Here is an 18,215-nt window from a genome sequence, read left to right as displayed (position 1 = left end):
GCACTGCCTCCTCTGAACCCTCCTCCTCCTCCCCTTTTCTCTTCTCTGGTCAGACCAGTTGGACCTGCTCAGGTGAGCCAGGTATTTTTTTGTTATTGTGTCTGTGTGTTGCATTTGTAGAAAATCAGGTATCTGATGTGTGTCCACACGTAGCAGAATACACATCATTAGAGGCAGCTCTGTGTAACTACAGCTGCATGCTCTTATTGGTTGATTACATTTGAGAATCAAACTCGTATAGCTGTTTGTCAGATATTAGTGGCGTGGAGCGTCACATGATAGAGAAGCACATAAGAGTTTTACTCTATGCGACTTTGTGCGATATGAATCAAGAACAGCAGCAGTGACTGTTGGGGAAATTCCACTGTCGCTGCATTCACCAGTGCCATCAACACTACAGGTACGAGCGCCTCATACCTGTCATAGCTGCACTGCTCTCTTCACACTTTGTGGGTTTACCTCCCAAACAAGACCAGCAGCGTAAGTTTAGCCTGTCATCACAGCACAGTCCCAGTTCCACCCTTTCCATCAAAACCAGACTTAATTGAATGCATGTTAGGGCCAGAACTGATTTACATATTAACAGCATAAGAAGTTGTTTGCTTTGTCAAACAGCTCATATTTTGCATTGGCTTACAAGTTGACAATTAGCAAAAAAAAAAAAAGTTTTTGGTTGTTTTTTAAATAGTTAAAAATGAGTTAAAGAGGTCACATCTGTATCTTTGGATGCTTTGATATTCATTTTGTAAAACTTCTCTCAAAAGCACACAGTCCTTTTGTTGCAAACCAGCATGACAAGAGGACGACAGGAGCCTCTTCAAATGCTGCGCCTAAATACAAGCTAAACATCTGTAGTAAACTTCCTGGTGTAATTACAACAACAAAGAAACCCGAGTTGAAAGGTAGTAAATAATAAGACCAGGTCAAACCAGCAAACCAGGTCACAAAAAGTGGTTGTAAAAAGTTTATTGCTGTAGAAAAAAAAAATGACAATAAACACGTTACAGAGCCTCACACAAGAGTGAAACTCCTTATTTAGAAATTAGTCTTTTCAGCTTCCCCGGTAATTTGCACACTTTAACAGTGTGCTGGTTTCACAAATACACAATTGGACTCAACAAAGAGCTTGGTGGCCGTTGAAAAGCACCTGGAAAACAAAGCTACCGTCTCGTTCTTCAATGAGCTGTGGGACCCACCCAGAGAGTCTGCGCCGCTGCAGTCTCAGATCAGGAAACTCAGATCCAAGTGCATTCATGTTTCCTTGTTGTGGCCCAGCTGACACAGCCGGTTTATGATTAACCCAGTGAGTGACTTTGTCACCCACTTCCCGCTGGACCCGTCCCTCTGCTCCACATGGCCAAAATGTGGTCCAAAATGCCATCTCAAGCTACAACTGAAGACAAATGTAGCTGCAACCACAATTCCACACTTTTCTTCTTTATTTTTATAAAAATCTAAGTCATTGTATTTACTTTTACCCTGCCCTGAGAAGGGCAAGGAGTGTGCCCCCTGCACTGTTTTTCTTCACCATCTGTCCCCCCTGCCTCGGCCCTCTCTTTAGCCCAGCTCCTCCTTAGCTTTGCCCTGCTTGCGGGGCATCTTCTTGCTGCTGCTGTCCTCCAGCTCTTTGCTCTTGTAGTAGTGAGGAGCCACTTCAAGCAGCCAGCCACTGTCTATCTCAATCACCTGTGTGCAGAGGGAGAGGGATAGAGAGAGATTAATCGATGTGTGGAGATATAAAGAGAGTTAAATATTGTCCAGGAACACTTCCTCTTTAATGTGCTGTGTCATACCCACAACACACTATTCTGTGGAAGCTTTCTGTGTCACCATGTTATTTACATTTTAAACAACAGCTCTTTCTGTGTTTCATGTTTGTCTTCCACATCAGCCGACAACCTTATGAAAAGCAGACTGCTACCTATCATCTCCAAACTCTGCAAATATTTGTGGGAGATTTTTGGCGAGTATTTAAAAGCAAAGAGTACGACGTCAGACCTGTCTCATGAACTCCTTGGTGGTGAAGACCAGCTCGTGGTAGATGATCCAGCGCGGCTGCTCCTCGAACAGACAGCTGTTGGGGTGCACGTAGACCGTCTGCTGGTGCTTCACCGTCTTGTAGCCGCCTTTGCTCAGTCGCGCCGTGTGGTAGAAATATCCCGCCGTCACCGCCTGGGAGAGGGACAAGAGAGGGGTTTATTAAAATAGATCGTAAAGTCAGGGGCTGAGTTTTGAGGTATAACTTGTTGAACAATCAAAGAGGAATCGCACAAAGGATAACATGCTGTGACGTTCTTGTTGTCAGTCTATTAAGTACCGCATATTGTCGCTGTCCTGTGAAAACCATGTCTCTCAAGAGCAAAGAAAAAAAGCATTTTCAGCTTTGTAACAACGCATTTGTTTTCAAACTAAGCCATTGGGTTTTTAATACATTGCTTGAGAAGTAGGAGGATTTTCTCCACACAAAAAAGCTACATGGTTTTCATTGGACAGCAACAATAGTATTCTTATCTGACTTCAGTCGGTGCTTTCACTTAACGGGTTTGGCAAGTAAATGCTGAATCACTCAAACGTGTCGTAAAATGATTGGAATTCCCTTCTTCATTCTGGATGCTAGAGGCACATTCAAGAAACTTCAGCACGTCAGCCCCATGCTTACAACAAGGAACACACACAATGCTACTAAAGCCACTTTATGGATAAAACTCAAAGACTAATAAATGTTTAAAGTCTCATAAAAGAAAGAAATATTAACAACAATACCCTTTTTTTCCCCTTAGATATTAGCTCTATATTTGTTTAATTATGTATTAACCTTTATTTTAATACAACAAATAAGTTACAGGATTGCTTTTGCCTATTTGTCTGCAGGACATTCGACACAGGCAAAGGCAGCATGTGATGAAAGAAGGTGTAACCCGACTATTAAAACAAACGCCCTTTCTTATCTCAAGTGGTTTAGGGGTGCGTTCATAACACACAGACCCTGATATGAGAAGGCTGATCACACAGCCTCTGTTCGCTGACTGTTCATTGTACTTTTAATTTGAAGAACGAGATAATTTTTTAAAAATCTCAGTATCTTTTTCTGTTTGTTTGTTCCGTTTGTCTCTGCCTTGTAAAGCGCTATAGAAAATTGATATATTATTATTATTATTATCTTGATAAAACTCTCTTGTGCCAGGAAGCATCCACCCGCTTAGTGTTGTTGAGCAAAAACTCGCTGTATCCGAGGGTGACCTTTCACCTCCTTATGGAGACATACAGGATTAAATTCAACTTGAGGGTACAACAGGATATTCCAAAGTATGACCATGCTGACGGTTAAAGCTAACGCAAACAGCTTGCGGTCTTCCGTGCATTATTAGTCGGGTCCCTCACTGGGTCAGGTTTCAAACTCTTGTCACTCATTGAGCCATGTGTTAAAGCCTGAGGTGGAGTCAACAACAAAAAAAGGAGCAAATATTGACAAGCACTGTTCGAGGCACCATCTTCACCATGTTTTTGAGTCGCTCTTGCGTGCCACAGGTTGAACTCTTCAGTGCTTTTATATCCGCTTTTCACCATTGTCATAGTTACAGCTTCCTCCCTTTGACAGTTACAGCCCAACTCACTTCTGCCTGCATAACATTCAATCTGACGTGATCAAACCAACGCAGCCACGTTCACAAGGACTCATCAATCAAGGTTCCCTGTTTTTGTCAGGGAGCTGTGGTAAAACTCAGAGGGCCTTTCTCCGTCTCACTGACCTTGCGAATGGGCAAGCTGTCTCCCTGTGAGCTCACCACCTCCACCTCAATGCGATCCATCAGACCCTCCAGCTGGTCCCTGACGTCCCGGGCTCTTCTCATGGAGCGGAACTGGATGAAGTTCTCGTAGCACCACTGCGTGGAGTAGCCGCTCTCCAACCACTGCGGGAGAAAGACACCATGAGCGGCTGTTAGCATAACACCTGCGCTCTGGACTAAGACAGTGGTTCCCACAAGGGGTTGCAGGATAAATCTGAAGGATCGAGAGATGTATAACTGGAGGCAAAGCAGAAAAACTTAGTTCTGCTACATAAAAAGTCGTGCATATTTTTCCTGTCTTTTCTCTCATCTCTGTTTCAGCCATGCTCAGGATGGCAGGTCAACCACTTTGGTCCAGACTGAAATATCTCAACAACTATTGGATGGATTGAGATTTTGTACACACATTCATGTTCCCCTGAGGATGAATCCTAATGACTTTGGTGATCCCGAGACTTTTCCTCTCGCGCCACCAGCAGGTTGAGAGTGAAATGTGCCGATAACTATTGGATGGATTGTCATGAAAGCCAAAAAGGTTTGATAACTGTAAACTGCAACAGTTGCTTTTAGACACAAATCATGAGCACTAACGCAATTCCTAGTGCTCAATAAATACCAACACTAACTAAGATTTATGTAGAGCTGAAAGAAAACCTCACTGACAGTTATGCATTATAAGCTTTATACAGACAGGATTTATTGCAGGTGGATTGGATCCCATTAGATTGGTAAGTGTTATTTAGCTCTAACTGCTGTTAGCAGCTGGTACCTGTGTGTAGACGTTGAGCAGCACCAGGTGGTCTCCTCCCGGCACCACAAAGTTCATTCTGGCATTGTCGGCGTGAACCACTTTGTCTTTGGGCCGGTAGAAAATAGAGTTGTTTACTGACAGCATGGCAGCTATCGTCAACACTTCCTCTGAACACTTGTACCTTAAAAGGGAAGGAAAATATAAAACAGAAGTATATAAACATGCACAGAGGAATAAAGAAAAGGCAGAGAAACAGTAATCCTCCACCCCTTACTTATACAATCTCCCTAAACGGCATCCACTCAATAAGTTGGGAATTTCTCTCAGGCCAAGAGTCAGCATTTTCTTTATGTACTAGTTTCCTTTTTATCATTCAACAAACATGTCACAAAGTTAACAATACAAAGGGCAGTAAAAAACTAAATCACACTAATGTCATTAATGCATGCAGCTCACACACACTGGACGAGTTCAACTTCCGTCTTCAAAAGCACTGAACTGTGTCAAAATAAAGAGGAAGTATACCAGGCCAAATCTGAGCTCATTGTCTATTTCACAATAAGTACGTAGCTTTGGTTTACTCCAGATCTCATGTCACATTTAACCTTATGAATCAATTCCTCCCTTAGAGATACATTATGAATATTCTCCTGCGTGAAAAATTGATCCTCAAACCCATATTTACAACAAATATAAGTCAGATTTTGCTCTTTATATCATTTAAATATTATTTTGACTTGTCTGTTATCGTTTATATACATCCTCATCTATAACCTGTCAACACAAACCTTATTGAAAAAGTGTGAGCACAAAGCCTGGAGGAGTTTGGTAGATGTAGGAAAACCAATGTCTGTAATTGATTGAATGCATCTTATACTTCATACAGGTCCTGTCAAATGAACATAGACTGAAGACTTTATCAGACTGGAGACTTACTGTTCAGAGGCCAGGACCATCTTGCTCAGCATGGGGTCCACCGGGAGCTCAGCCATCCTGCGACCCAGCTGAACCCCGACAAACAAGAGCAAACAGTTGAAGACATTTGACTCCAGTCATTCATTAAATAAACAATAACCGGCACTACGGTAGTCACCAATGATGCAATGTCAGACACACTCCCTGAAAAACATCCCCACATCCTTGATAATCACTGATGAACAAGACGAGAGTGGAAATAAAAGCTTGAAGTAGTGAGTGAGTCATCTCATGCATCAGCACTTTTCGACAAGGAAGCGACTCTTCAATGCTGCCAGGAAACAGCATCAGTAGCCTCGGGTATGTACAGAACCCCACGCAAACACACAGACGAACCATTGTGACGATGGACATGGATTATATGTGCCAAAGCAAAGAATATAGTATGTTTTCTGTGACGTTCAGAATGTAAAATATGTTTGTTCTCTTTGCTTATGATCCTGTTGATTTGACTGGATCAACAGGATGGAGTGGGGGGGAACAATTAACACGCTGCTTGTTGTAACTGGTTATTAGGACAATAATTGTGGGAACGTGAATGATTGTTGGAGGTCTATACCAGTTTTTTGTCTGGGGACCCACTTTTCAATCGTGACAAACCATTGCGGCCCAATTCACAATTCCACCCCTTTCCCATTGTTTTCACATTTCCATTTGCTACACAGTTATTATAAAGATGTCAGCTATAGCTGATAATGAGTGTAGGCCCTGGGTTTGTACCTTGGTGAGCTCTCCCAGGTGGTTGAGCGCTCCCAGGGCATAGAGCTGCTCCAGCGCTAACACCAGAGTCTCATGAGGAGGCGGGTCCATGAAGTCAAAGTGAATGAGGTCATTGATGCCTACAAGCAAAAAGTATTAGCTTATTAGACACCCACAGCCACCAAATAACACCACGCCATCATCTTATTAGTCATTATATGAGCCCCTCCGCTCCTCACCTAAACTCTTCAGCAGCAGGACTACATTCCCCAAGTTGGTCCTCTGAATCTCGGGCACCGTCGATTCCTCCATCTCGTGTTTAAAGGCCCAGGCTGTGTAAAGCCTGAAACATTTCCCAGCAGCCACTCTGCCTGCACGGCCTGCCCTCTGGTTGGCCGAAGCCTGAGAGAGGAACAGAAAAAAAAAAAAAACAGAAGGAGGTGACAAAACATTTAGAAACTAATACAGACAGGAAACGCAACACTTGGACTTAAGTCCTCATACACAATATCACAACTTGTAGCCTGAGAGAATGAAAACATGTGCGTTCACTACACGACACCTTCTCGCTGTAACAAGAACAGAGAGCAGTTACCCGTGAGCAGGGCGTAACGATGAGTGACTCCATGCCGGTGCGGGCGTTGTAGCTCTTCTGTTTGCAGAAGCCTGGGTCAATGACGTAGATGATGCCATCTATGGTCAGTGAGGTTTCTGCTATGTTGGTAGCCACCACCACCTTTGATTGACAGGGAGAGAACACACAGTGCCGCGAGATAAAGTGAGTAAGCGACGCTCAAACAAACCAGAAGGAAGATTAAATCCAGCTGTGTAACAACGGGAAGAAAGACGTGAGGAAAACATCAAGACAAGACTTTAATCTGTCTCCATACAAAATCAAGTTTTTGTACTACAGCGGCCTCTAGTGGTGAATAACAGCATTGACATTTAATCTGATTTATGACACAACCGATACAGAAAACAGATAGCAGAGAGCTATTGTCTTCATTTAGGTCTCAAAGAAACAAACTTGTTGTCAAAGTCTACTGAGCATTTTATCTGCCACGGTGAAATATTAATCCTGCAGTGACCTATCACATCCAGAGGAATCATTGTATTAGGAAACAATAACAGTCCCCCACGTATTCTGCACAGGAAGGGGACATCGTCTCACCTTACGGGCTCCCAGCGGAGTGGGGTTGAAGATCTTCGCCTGCATGTCCGACGGCAGGTTGGCGTAGATGGGAAGGACCAGCAGCTCTGCTATCTTAGAGCCGAGCCGCCTGCATCGCTCCTGGAGCAGCTCGCAGCACGTTTCGATCTCCTCCTACAAGAAGCACAAGAGGTTTAAGAGTCGACCAACACACAAAGAAAAATAAGAAGAATCTACCCTTCGGAGCAACATCCCTTCCTCCCACACTTGTAGATCTTTTCATTCTTTACCGACACCGATGTGTTTATGTTCTCTGGCGTCACAAAGAACTCATGAAGTAATAACTGATTATGAGCATTATTAGAGGAGACTTTACCTCATTTTATCTGCTAACATACATGTGTAAAAAACAATATGGCCTGCACCCTCACAATATTCTACAGATGTTGGTCCCCGAGGTAAGAACAGAAAAAACGAGGAAAAAAGGTTTTCTTTAAGCTACGCAATTGTGAGGGAAATTATTTTGTTCAAAATCAACATGCAGAAAATGCACCCAACATAAGGAGGAGGAGACCACCAATCTCCCATTATAACCAGGTCTAAAACTTTGAATCTCTTGCCCAGACTCTTGAAGAAGCCCATGCTCGATATATAAACTATACCTGTCCAGTGAGGAAGACCAGGACGTCTCCGATAGGCTGGGTGACGTGGATCTGTAGCACCGACACCACGCAGGCTTCCAGGTAGTCTGCCTCTGGAGCCTTGAGAACACAACATAGAGATCAACAGGACAGTTTGGTTTTTGGGAGCAGTCATTGTCTGGACTCATTTGACCAACTGACTGAGAAACATTTGGTCTTTATTTCTCTTCAAAATATACAAATGTGTATAAATGAGTGAGAAAACAAAAGAAATTGTTTAGGAATAATGTTTTAGCCAGGAAAAAAAGAAGGCTATTTTTCATTCAGTGTTTTTATATCCCCATTTATTTTCCATCTAACAGCAATTAATCACCAAATATTTAAAAAGAAATGAAATAACTACGATATTAAGCATTGAAAGAATATGCTAGTTCCTACTTTAGTGTAGAAGATATCGACGGGGAACCTCCTGCCGGGGATCCTAAAGACGGGCGCGTCGTCAAAGAAGCGGGAGAAGCGCTCAGTGTCCAGAGTGGCGCTGGCCACCAGCACCTTCAGGTCTGACCTGAACCTGGCGATGTCCTTAATCAGACCAAACAGGATGTCTGTGTGCAGCGTTCGCTCATGGGCTTCATCTATGAGGACCACACTTTGGGGAAAAGAGAGAGAGAGAGAGAGAAAGAGAGAAAGAGAGAGAGAGAGAGAGAGAGAGAGAGAGAGAGAGAGAGAGAGAGATTGTGAGGAGATGGCAGGATTGAGCACGACCCGTACAGTGATACCGACAGGTGTTCAATAAAACATGTATGGACATAATCACTAGGAATGTGAGAAACGACAGAGAGGAACTGTGGGAAGTTTATGGGCAGAAAAAGACGTGTCGAAATCAGGCAGTGGAAGGTTAGAGATAATAAAGTAAATACAGTGCCCGATGATTCAGCGACACTTGTCCCTAACTGAAAGTTGAATTTGCAACGTGTGATGAGTAATATTTTCTGAACATCGATGAACGATTCATTACCTGTAGCTGGCCAGGTCGGGCTCGGTGAGAAACTCTCGGAGCAGCATGCCGTCCGTCATGTACTTGAGCACTGTTCTTTCCGACGTGCAGTCCTCAAAACGAATACTGTAACCCACCTGCATGAAGCAGTGAAGGAAATGTGAAAACATTGATTCAGGAAACAGTCAACAATACTGTATTCATTGCTGTACAGATCTAACATTGCATCCGTTTGACCCATCTAGAATAAATATTAAACTATTATTGAAGTGTGTGACAGAGAAATGGGATCGGCGTGACTATGTTCCTAGCTCACCTCATTCCCGAGCTTGACGCTCATTTCCTGTGCCACTCTGGACGCCACTGACATGGCTGCCACTCTGCGAGGCTGTGTACATCCGATCTTCATGCCTCCGTTTGTGTAGCCCTGAGAGAGAAACAATAAGTTGATGGGTGGAATCATAACTGACTTTTTAATCTGTACTTTTCCTAATTAGTATGTAGTAATGCTGACTTGTAGTATTTCAGTGGACTGTAGTTATGTATGCTGGTCATCTATAATGCCAGTATATGTTGATGTTGTTATTGTTAGATTCTGCACTCACGTCTTCCAGGAGGTACTGAGGAATCTGAGTGGTCTTTCCGGAGCCCGTCTCCCCCTCAATGATGAGAATCTGGTGCTCGCTGATGGCAGCTAGCAGGTCCTCTCTGTAGGGGAAGATGGGCAGGCTGCGACGGACCTCCTGCATGGACTGTTTCTTCAGCTCTGCCTGGGACAGAGCCAGGGCCTCCTGATCCTGAACACAGCAGGGTCAGAAGAACGGGTTCACTTTGGACCGACATACCGAATTTTACCACTAGGTGTCGCCCTTGACTCAGCAACAGCTCCCGTGTGGACCACACTGAGACTGAGAGAACTAGAATGAGAGTGTAGGAACTCCTGCAGTGTTTACATGATAACGGAGCTGCCTTTGGTCCGGCACAATAGTGTAACACCACACACTTCCCACAATGCAACTCAAACGACTCAGACGGTACCAAATGAACCCCACCTGCTCCGTCCTAGTTCCCTTCATGGTCATGGCAGTGCTGACAAATTCGATCAGCTCCTCCTCCTCCAGGATCAGCTGGTACCTATCCTGCTCCTGCCTCATCCCTTGCTCTCGCTCCCTCTTGGCACCGAAGCTGAGGGAGGCCGTCTTCAGCCTCTCCTCCTCCCAGCGGCCTTGCTCTCCTCCCAGCTCCATGGGACTTTCCTCCAGCTCCAGGTCCCTCTGGGGCACCTCCTGGTCAGCGGGGAGAGGGAGGGAACGAGGTGAACAATGGAACCAATGCACACTTGAGTGAGTGACTGTTTCTGCACGTTGTGTCAGTATGTGATATCCCTCGTTCCTACCTTGTTTCTCTTCTCTTCTGGCATGTAGTATCTGTTCTTCCTCTCCTCATGTTCCTTGGCACCGGCCTTTTTGTAATCTTTAGCCAGGTCCCGCAGGGTGCGTTTGTAGTCCAACTCCTTTTGCTCCCTCTCTGTCAGCTCCTCTGTATGGAAAAGGTACTCGTCATCATTGATCTCTGCCTCCAGGTCCTCCATCTTCTCTGACTCTCTCTTCTTTAGATAATCCCAGTGAGAGCGCTTCCTCAACTCCGGCAACTACAGAAGGAAAGAAGACGACAAAGGATCAGAAACTTCAGTACACAGTTTGAACTCTGGTAACATCATATTCTAACTCCCAGGAGAGCAGCAATTAAGAAGTATTCACGTGATTGCGACAAAATACGAAGATGAAGTTGAAACTGGTCTACCATTTTCTTCTGGTCGTCTTCAGCCATCTTCAGCCTCTTCTGAGCTTCCTCATAAGCCTGGAGAGAAAAATAACACAACGAAGGTGTTTACCTTCATGGCAGTGTGGGTCATCTTTGAAAAAGATGCATGAGCTGTATTGTAATTCCCTCTTCTCCTACCTTTTTGTCCGTCCTCTCTGTTATGTTACGGGTCTTGTCTTTGTCTTTCAGCTTCACTCGCTCAGCAAACGCATCTCTCTCTTCGATGTCCTGCTGTCGCTCTCTCTCCTCCTTCTCCCACTCCTCCTCCTCTTCTTCTTCTTCTTCTTTCTTGAGAGAATTGGTGTCCCCTTGGCCTGAATTGCCCCTGATATTGGAAAAGAAAATGCATCAAACTGCGGCTTCTGTACAACATTTAGATTCGATTTAATTTTATGTTAGCTTAAAAGGTAAAATAAACAAGCAAAATAAAACTAGCATAAAATATCTGGATTACCTTATAGGTGCTTCGTCCTCACTAGACGACGCGCTCTCTTTCTTCTTTCTGATGTGCTTCCTCCTGTTTCCTCTGTCTTTGTCCTTTTTCTTCTTCCCTTTCTCCATTTCCTTCACAGCTTCTACATCACTGTCGCTGTCCTCCAGTAACGTGTAAGTCCGATTCCTCTTGTCCATTTCAATGGCTTCCCGTTCCATCGCCCGGGCAGGTTTCTCAACAACCTGCTTGCGAGGAATCTGTAACACGTGCAGCGGTAAAAGATTGTTAGAGGTTTAATTCACACCATAACGTGCCGTACTGAAAATGCAAGCAACTACCGTACTGTTTAATGATTTTAAAATTCATATTTATAAATAAATAAATAAAGAAATGACGATAGAATATACCTTGTCGAAGAGCTCTTGCGCGAACGCAACCACACTCGGTTCGATGTCAATCGTGCCCGTCTGCTCGAGACGATCCACAAAGTCTTGAGAACTCGAGGCTTTCCGCGCAGTGCCGATCATGAATTGAGACACATATCTGTCACTCAACCCGAGGATGTCATGGAGACGGTCATTCACCCACTGCTCTAGATTTGCCATGGTGCCTGATGAGGGAGCACAACACAAAAACATGGTTATCCACAATCCAGGTGAAGGTGTAAGAAGCTGCCGGCTACACCAATGCTACACCAAAGCCGGCAACCATAACCTGTTCTTAGTCCGAAATAAACAACCCAGCAAGGGTCTAATGCCCATACATTGCATTACTTAGACCGTATATAAATATATAATAGACTGAGTACACCAACAGTTGCACTCTTGCACTACATGTACCACAACAACCCTGTGCAAACAGTGTATAGTACCAGTCGGTGGTACTGGACTACATTATGTCCTTCCAATTTACATACAGGAGGTTGGTGGGATATTAGAAACACCTCCCATTACAATGCAGTCCAGTACAACACATCACTGACTAAATGCTAATAAATATAATTGAACCAACACCATCAGAAAACTTATTATAGGCATCATAAAAGTAGACGTTATGGCAGAATACTTTTACTCCAATACATGTATTTAATAACTTAAGTGTTTGTTTGTACAGGTTAATAATATATCATATAATCAACAAATAATATAGATAAAACGTCATTGAATTTCACAAGCGACCCAGTAAATAGCGTTAAATGAAAAATTAGCTCAACTGGTAGCAGCTGCAACATTAAAGTGCTGAACACACGAAAGCATCAAGATTATAATTAATAACATAATTATTCTGAAATGGACCATTTGGCTTGATGAGTAACGTTACTTTTAAGTACTTTAGGACTATTTATGTCAATGCTGAAGTAACTTACGCTGTTGTTGTGGTAGAAGCAGCAGGCTGTTAGCTAGCTAACTCCGCTAACTCCAGCTACAAAATAACCGTTAGCTTCACTTGTAGCTCACGAGCTTCCGGTCAGGACACTTAATCGATACATCCCTCCATCGCCATGTATAAATATATATTTGTAGATTTATTTTCCCAAATAAAACACAACATAAACACAATTATCAACACATGTTTTGCTAACTTAGCTCAACGCACGCTGATGTCGGAAGCGGAAATACGTCATGTAAAAATGTTGCGTCAACGGAGAAGCTCCCGCGCTTACTGCCCCCATGCGGTCGATTGAAAAACAACAACAGAGCGGTATTTGATCATTTTAAGGGTTGACACTAGTGAACAGGCAAAGTAATGAAAATATGTCACAATTAGTTTTTGCATTTTGTATTAGTTCATTGAAATTGTATATTTAAAATACAAATGAGGCTTTATCGTTTTGAATATGTGCCCACTGCCCAATATGTATACATTTATTATATGCTCTTATCTGGCACAGCACCGTTTTTTTTTTGTTAACCAGCAATGAAACATATTTGACACGAAGTGCATTGGAGGACTAAATAGCTGTCTTCATTTTTTTTGCCATGTATTGGAAAATGAGAAAAAAAACGTAACGTAATAATGGCGCGAATTACAGGAAGTAACTGTAAAGATTATTTGTGGTAGGGTTATTGTAAAGGCTAAACGTGCTAAAGTTATCAAGTACATTTTGTGCAGTAAAAAGTACAATATTTGCCTCAGAGTAGAGGAGTATAAGAAAATGTAAATACTAAAGTAAAGTAGGCTACAAGTACCTCAACATTGTACTTGAGTATTGTAGGGACCCCGTTGCTTTTAATAAAAAAGTCACCACGGTTGCTGATTGTTTGTTTAGACGCATGCCATAAAGTCCAGTTTCCAATATAGGCATTTCATTTCTCACACAAACAGAGGACAACCACTTTCTCTGTCATAATCCATTTCCTCTCCATAGACAAAATAAATCATAACATCTACATTCATTAAATGTCAAAAACAGTTTGCTCCTGCTTACTCAGCAACACGTCTCAAGTGACCCTGCATTCACTTGTGGACTAATTGACAGCGGCTCTGCTCCCACAGGTTGTACAAAACAAAACAATAACAAAATGGCTCTTACAATTGAGTAAATGTAGGCAAAAATGGTGCTGCAGATATTGGTAAACTGCAGCCTAATTGAAAATAATAATATCAATAATCATAATACTAATTATAGTAATACTAATTATAGTAATTACTACATAGTCATAATCATGTACTATTGTAAAAATATTTTACTTTGCTGTTATTATTATTATCTGTATTATTATTAGTATAGTAGTATAATAAAATGTTAATTGACTAAGTGATACTCATTTACATTTAGCTGGGTGAGTCGTTAGCACTAACTGAATATCGAAAGCGGATGTGACCTTAAACACCATTTATGAAAACACGACACACTAGTGATGAGGACGGAAGCGCGCGCATACTCTCCAAGTGTGCAAACAAAAGTTGAAAGAAATCGATAGGTACTCTTCAGTAGGCTACTCATCAGGACTGTTGAATTAAGACCTCATCATCCCCGAGGCGAAATCCTGTCTCCGGTCCTTCTCTCGATCCTCCAGTCTGCCCGGCGCAGAGACATGAACACTCCGCACATTTTCCGAGGATCACCGGTGCTGCTGCTGCTGCTGCTGTCAGGGGTTCGCATCGAGGGGTACCGGCCTGTCATCATCGTGCATGGCATTTTTGATGGACCAAAACAGTTTAAGACGATGTCTCTTTACATAACCAAGGTAGGACGTCTCAAAAGCTAGCGTGCAAATATGCAAACAGTGTTTAACTTTGGGATTTACTAAATGTGTTAATGTTGCAGCTGGTAGCCTAAGGGTGGGGCTGGGTAGGTTAAAGTAATGTATAATAATATATCATTTTGCATAAGTTGATTATATTGTGTATTAATAACCAGAATCTACAAAGTACAGGTGACCTAAGTTATCAAATAAATGTGGAGGAGAAATAGTATAATATTTGCCAGTGACAAAGTGGAGTAAAAAGTGGAGTAAAAGTATAAAACTCAAGTTGAGTACAAGTACCTCAAAACTGTCCTCGAGTAAATGTATTATTAACCATTGAGTATCTTGTTGTTTTTTCATGTCATACTCATCAGTGAGGATAAATATTGATCACTTGGACTGTCCGAGCGGTCAACTTCCCACTTAATCGCAAAGTTTTCATTAATTGAATTTATTTTGGAATTTAGATCTGCAATAGGTGAGAATATTCTAAAAGCAGTCAGATTTCAAGTGAAGTGAAAAACAGCAAGCGGTTTCAAGGTGATGGTTTCTGTTCCCCTGTCATTTTCTATTCCTCAGGATCCGTTTTATTTTGGAGGAGCTGAGTTGGCTGATAACATTATCAGTAATCACGCTCATAGTTTGCTGACAGTTGATTTAATCACTGTTTACTGTGTTTCTGTCTCTCAGTTCCTTTTTTAAATGTCATTCCCAGGTGCATCCAGGGACCGAGGTGTCGGTGATCGACTTGTATGACGACCTGGCCAGTCTGAGGCCATTATGGAAGCAGGTCCAAGACTTCAGCAAAGCCTTTGACTCCATCGTGCAAAAAGCTCCTAATGGCGTCCATCTGCTGTGCTTCTCTCAAGGTCCTCTCTCCCACTCACGTAGTACTCACACTGTGTGCACACTGACATTCTTTATGTAATAAGAAGTCTTTGAGTATTTATCTCGGGCCAATTAGGAATGCAAGAGCAGAGTTAAACACATTAAAAGTTATCACTAAAGCATTCAAAAGAAATAGGAGCTCATAAGAAAAAAGATACAATTATTTTTGTGACAGAAAACAACTCGAGTCAGCGGGTCAGATTGTGCTGAAGACTACGAGTTTGAAAATGAAAACAAAAATCTGAGGGTGTGGAGTTAGACAGAAGAGACCTCACTGCAGGCTAGAGGCTACATTAGCCGCTGCTACCACAACACACCTGAATGCCTGTGAATCGCTGACTCGACTATCGGCCGCCAAGTTGCCTTGTGGGTAATGTAGGCATCAGACTTTGAGTAGGACTAAGAATATGTGGAATAAAATGAGACAATATATCTGACATCATGAGTCTGGTAATGTAGGATTGTAACTGAGTCCTCTGTTTAGTTAACTGGAGTCTCTATATTACCAATAGTTGTGAATGGCTGTCAGTCTAAAAGGATACTTTTCAACCCCCAATCGCTCTTGATGGTTTAACTTACCCTCAATTACATAAATGGAGTGGACAAAATAATAAAAAACCTCTGTATAATGCAGTACAGGTCAACAGCACCCCAAACAGAACATTAAAACCTTCATGACGGTAGAAGTTGTTGCTGTACTGACTCCACTAGTTTGAGCCAGGTGAGCCTAATGAACTGAATGTTAGAGGCGACACTCAGTCTGTCATAGACACACTCTCACTGTGAAAAACTGTTAGTCAAACGTAGATGATTGACAACGTGTACATGCTGAGTGCAAGGACAACAGGAGAATGGGGACAGAGTGTCTGTTTCCTGAAGGTCAGTTTAACAAAATAACCACCATGAGTATACGTAGGAATATACAGTCCAAAATAAATACGTTGCAGAGGGAAAGGCTGTTGATTTCATGACCTTGACGGTCTTATTTGCCTTTCACTAGGTCTCTCCTGCTTATTATACAAACACACACACACACACACACGCACATGTTAAAGTTGGATATACCACAGGCCTTCAACTTTCACTTCCACATTTCAAGCATACCAAGATAATACCATTTTTAACCACCCAAGTTCACAGTTCAACGCTGCAGTTTACAGTATGTTCTTACATCATATGTTTCTATGTACTCTAAAGTAGAGTCAGAAAACATTTAACTTCTAACCTCAGGTCTAATATACAGCTGTGTACTTGTTTTCATTTTTCAAAATTTTCATTAGTGTATTTACAGTATATATATCATTCAAAAGACATCTCCTCCAATGGGCCCTATTCATTTAAAATCATACAAAATCTGATCTTTGGAAAAAACTGCTGGTCAAGTAAAAATAACAGTTGTTTCTTTCAACTTTTGGCTTTAAGGAGATTTTCACCCAAAAGTGCTGATATGTTTTACCAGCCATGCTATTGCTGGGATTTCTATACAGGTAGCAACACATGCAGTAGGAGGCACCCACTTTGTTACCAATGTCATATCTTCTTAACATACAAGATGCATCTCTACCGAGGGATTAAATGATCAAAGTATCACCGCATCAGATTTTATATTAAGTCCTGATTTGTCAGAACTGTCTTGATGTTGTGGCCTTTCCTTTCTAAGGTGGTCTAATTTGTCGAGCACTTCTCTCCGTGACTCCACACCACAACGTGCACACCTTCGTTTCGCTGTCATCACCACAGGCCGGGCAGTATGGAGGTCAGCGAGCTCTAGTTCACATTTTAAGCATGTGCATGTAGCCATTAATCCTCCAGGGAATTGTGACATTTCAGGAGTGTCAAGTTAATTCACTAGAAGTTTAAACAGTATTGATTTATAATAGATACTACATTTATAAATTCTGCCTCACTCCACAGATACAGACTACCTGTGGATATTTCCATGCTTAAAGAAGACAGTGTTTCGTATTTGCTACAACACAATGGGACATAATCTGTCGATCTGCGACTACTGGAATGGTGAGAATGATGATTTGAAAAGCAGAAAATAATCCATTTGAACTGCCTGTGGCATTGCATTCCCCCTCGAAAAGATACCACAACAAATTGATATATATTTATATATATTTATGTTTTCTGCACAGACCCTCACCATAGGTCCTGCTACCTGCGAAACAACAACTTTCTGCCGATTCTTAACGGCGAGAGACCTCACATCGACATGAAAGGTAAGGGAATGAATTAGTGTTGTGGCCGTTGTGTGCAGCATACTTGTGGATGTACAGTATAAAATGTGAAGTCATGCATGTCTCCATTTCCCCTCCTCAGCATGGAGGGAAAACTTCCTGCGCATCAAGAAGCTTGTGCTGATTGGAGGACCAGATGATGGCGTCATCACACCGTGGCAGTCCAGGTTTCATCAAAGTTTTATAATTCTAGCACACACTGTTGATTCTCTGTCATTTGAATGTGCCTGTGTCTTATACTACTATAACAAAAACTGGAAAAATATGCATGTGAGAAGGACACGTCCCACTCATCCACAGTGGAAATGACACCCTTGGTTTAGTGCCGGACAATGAAGTGGTTACTAACAAAGCCTTCAAAAAATGTTTGTGGCCAAAACTGCAGCAAAAGGCTTTGACACCACCTCACCTGAACTGACTGGTTCCTCCTTTCTAAACAGCCAGTTTGGATTCTATGACAGCAATGAAAAAATCGTTGAAATGAGGAAACAGGAGGTAAGTTGCAAACTAGTATACTGTTGTATCACTTCTGTATCGACTGGAAACCCAGTTTCATTTATACTTTAGGTCCTCTGTTGAACGGCCGACATCTCTCTCTCTCTCTCTCTCTCTCTCTCTCTCTCTCTCTCTCTCTC

At 42.4% G+C, this 18,215-nt stretch overlaps 2 protein-coding genes across 2 annotated transcripts in view; one reads left to right on the top strand and one right to left on the bottom strand.

Moving 5' to 3' along the window:
* Nucleotides 1-79: 79 nt before the first annotated feature.
* dhx16 (DEAH (Asp-Glu-Ala-His) box polypeptide 16) lies at nt 80-12,867 on the bottom strand. The gene is made up of 21 exons (XM_031867427.1): nt 12,625-12,867; nt 11,666-11,868; nt 11,280-11,515; nt 10,964-11,150; nt 10,805-10,861; nt 10,398-10,652; nt 10,054-10,287; nt 9,607-9,798; nt 9,318-9,428; nt 9,023-9,138; nt 8,443-8,653; nt 8,026-8,124; nt 7,385-7,537; nt 6,809-6,949; nt 6,453-6,615; nt 6,235-6,353; nt 5,476-5,543; nt 4,558-4,720; nt 3,750-3,911; nt 1,999-2,172; nt 80-1,686 (listed from the first exon to the last, which is right to left on the bottom strand). The coding sequence occupies exons 2-21, from the start codon at nt 11,861-11,863 to the stop codon at nt 1,558-1,560; spliced, it is 3,168 nt and encodes a 1,055-aa protein (XP_031723287.1). The 5' UTR covers nt 11,864-11,868; nt 12,625-12,867; the 3' UTR covers nt 80-1,557.
* A 1,265-nt stretch (nt 12,868-14,132) lies between these two features.
* LOC116394375 (lysosomal thioesterase PPT2-like) overlaps nt 14,133-18,215 on the top strand; it is a 5,967-nt gene continuing 1,884 nt past the window's right edge. Inside the window, exons 1-7 of the mRNA XM_031867428.1 lie at nt 14,133-14,449; nt 15,165-15,318; nt 16,998-17,093; nt 17,252-17,353; nt 17,479-17,562; nt 17,663-17,747; nt 18,021-18,075. Of these exons, the coding sequence (XP_031723288.1) occupies nt 14,297-14,449; nt 15,165-15,318; nt 16,998-17,093; nt 17,252-17,353; nt 17,479-17,562; nt 17,663-17,747; nt 18,021-18,075 (729 nt within the window). The 5' untranslated portion in view covers nt 14,133-14,296. The remainder of the gene's footprint in view (nt 14,450-15,164; nt 15,319-16,997; nt 17,094-17,251; nt 17,354-17,478; nt 17,563-17,662; nt 17,748-18,020; nt 18,076-18,215) is intronic.

This window comes from Anarrhichthys ocellatus, unplaced genomic scaffold (genome assembly GCF_004355925.1).
Source record: "Anarrhichthys ocellatus isolate YVR2014 unplaced genomic scaffold, GSC_Weel_1.0 scaffold39, whole genome shotgun sequence".
In the NCBI taxonomy this organism is placed as follows: Eukaryota; Metazoa; Chordata; class Actinopteri; order Perciformes; family Anarhichadidae; genus Anarrhichthys; species Anarrhichthys ocellatus.
The sequence above is the reverse complement of the archived record's forward strand: the minus strand, read 5'-3'. Positions and strand labels throughout refer to the sequence as shown.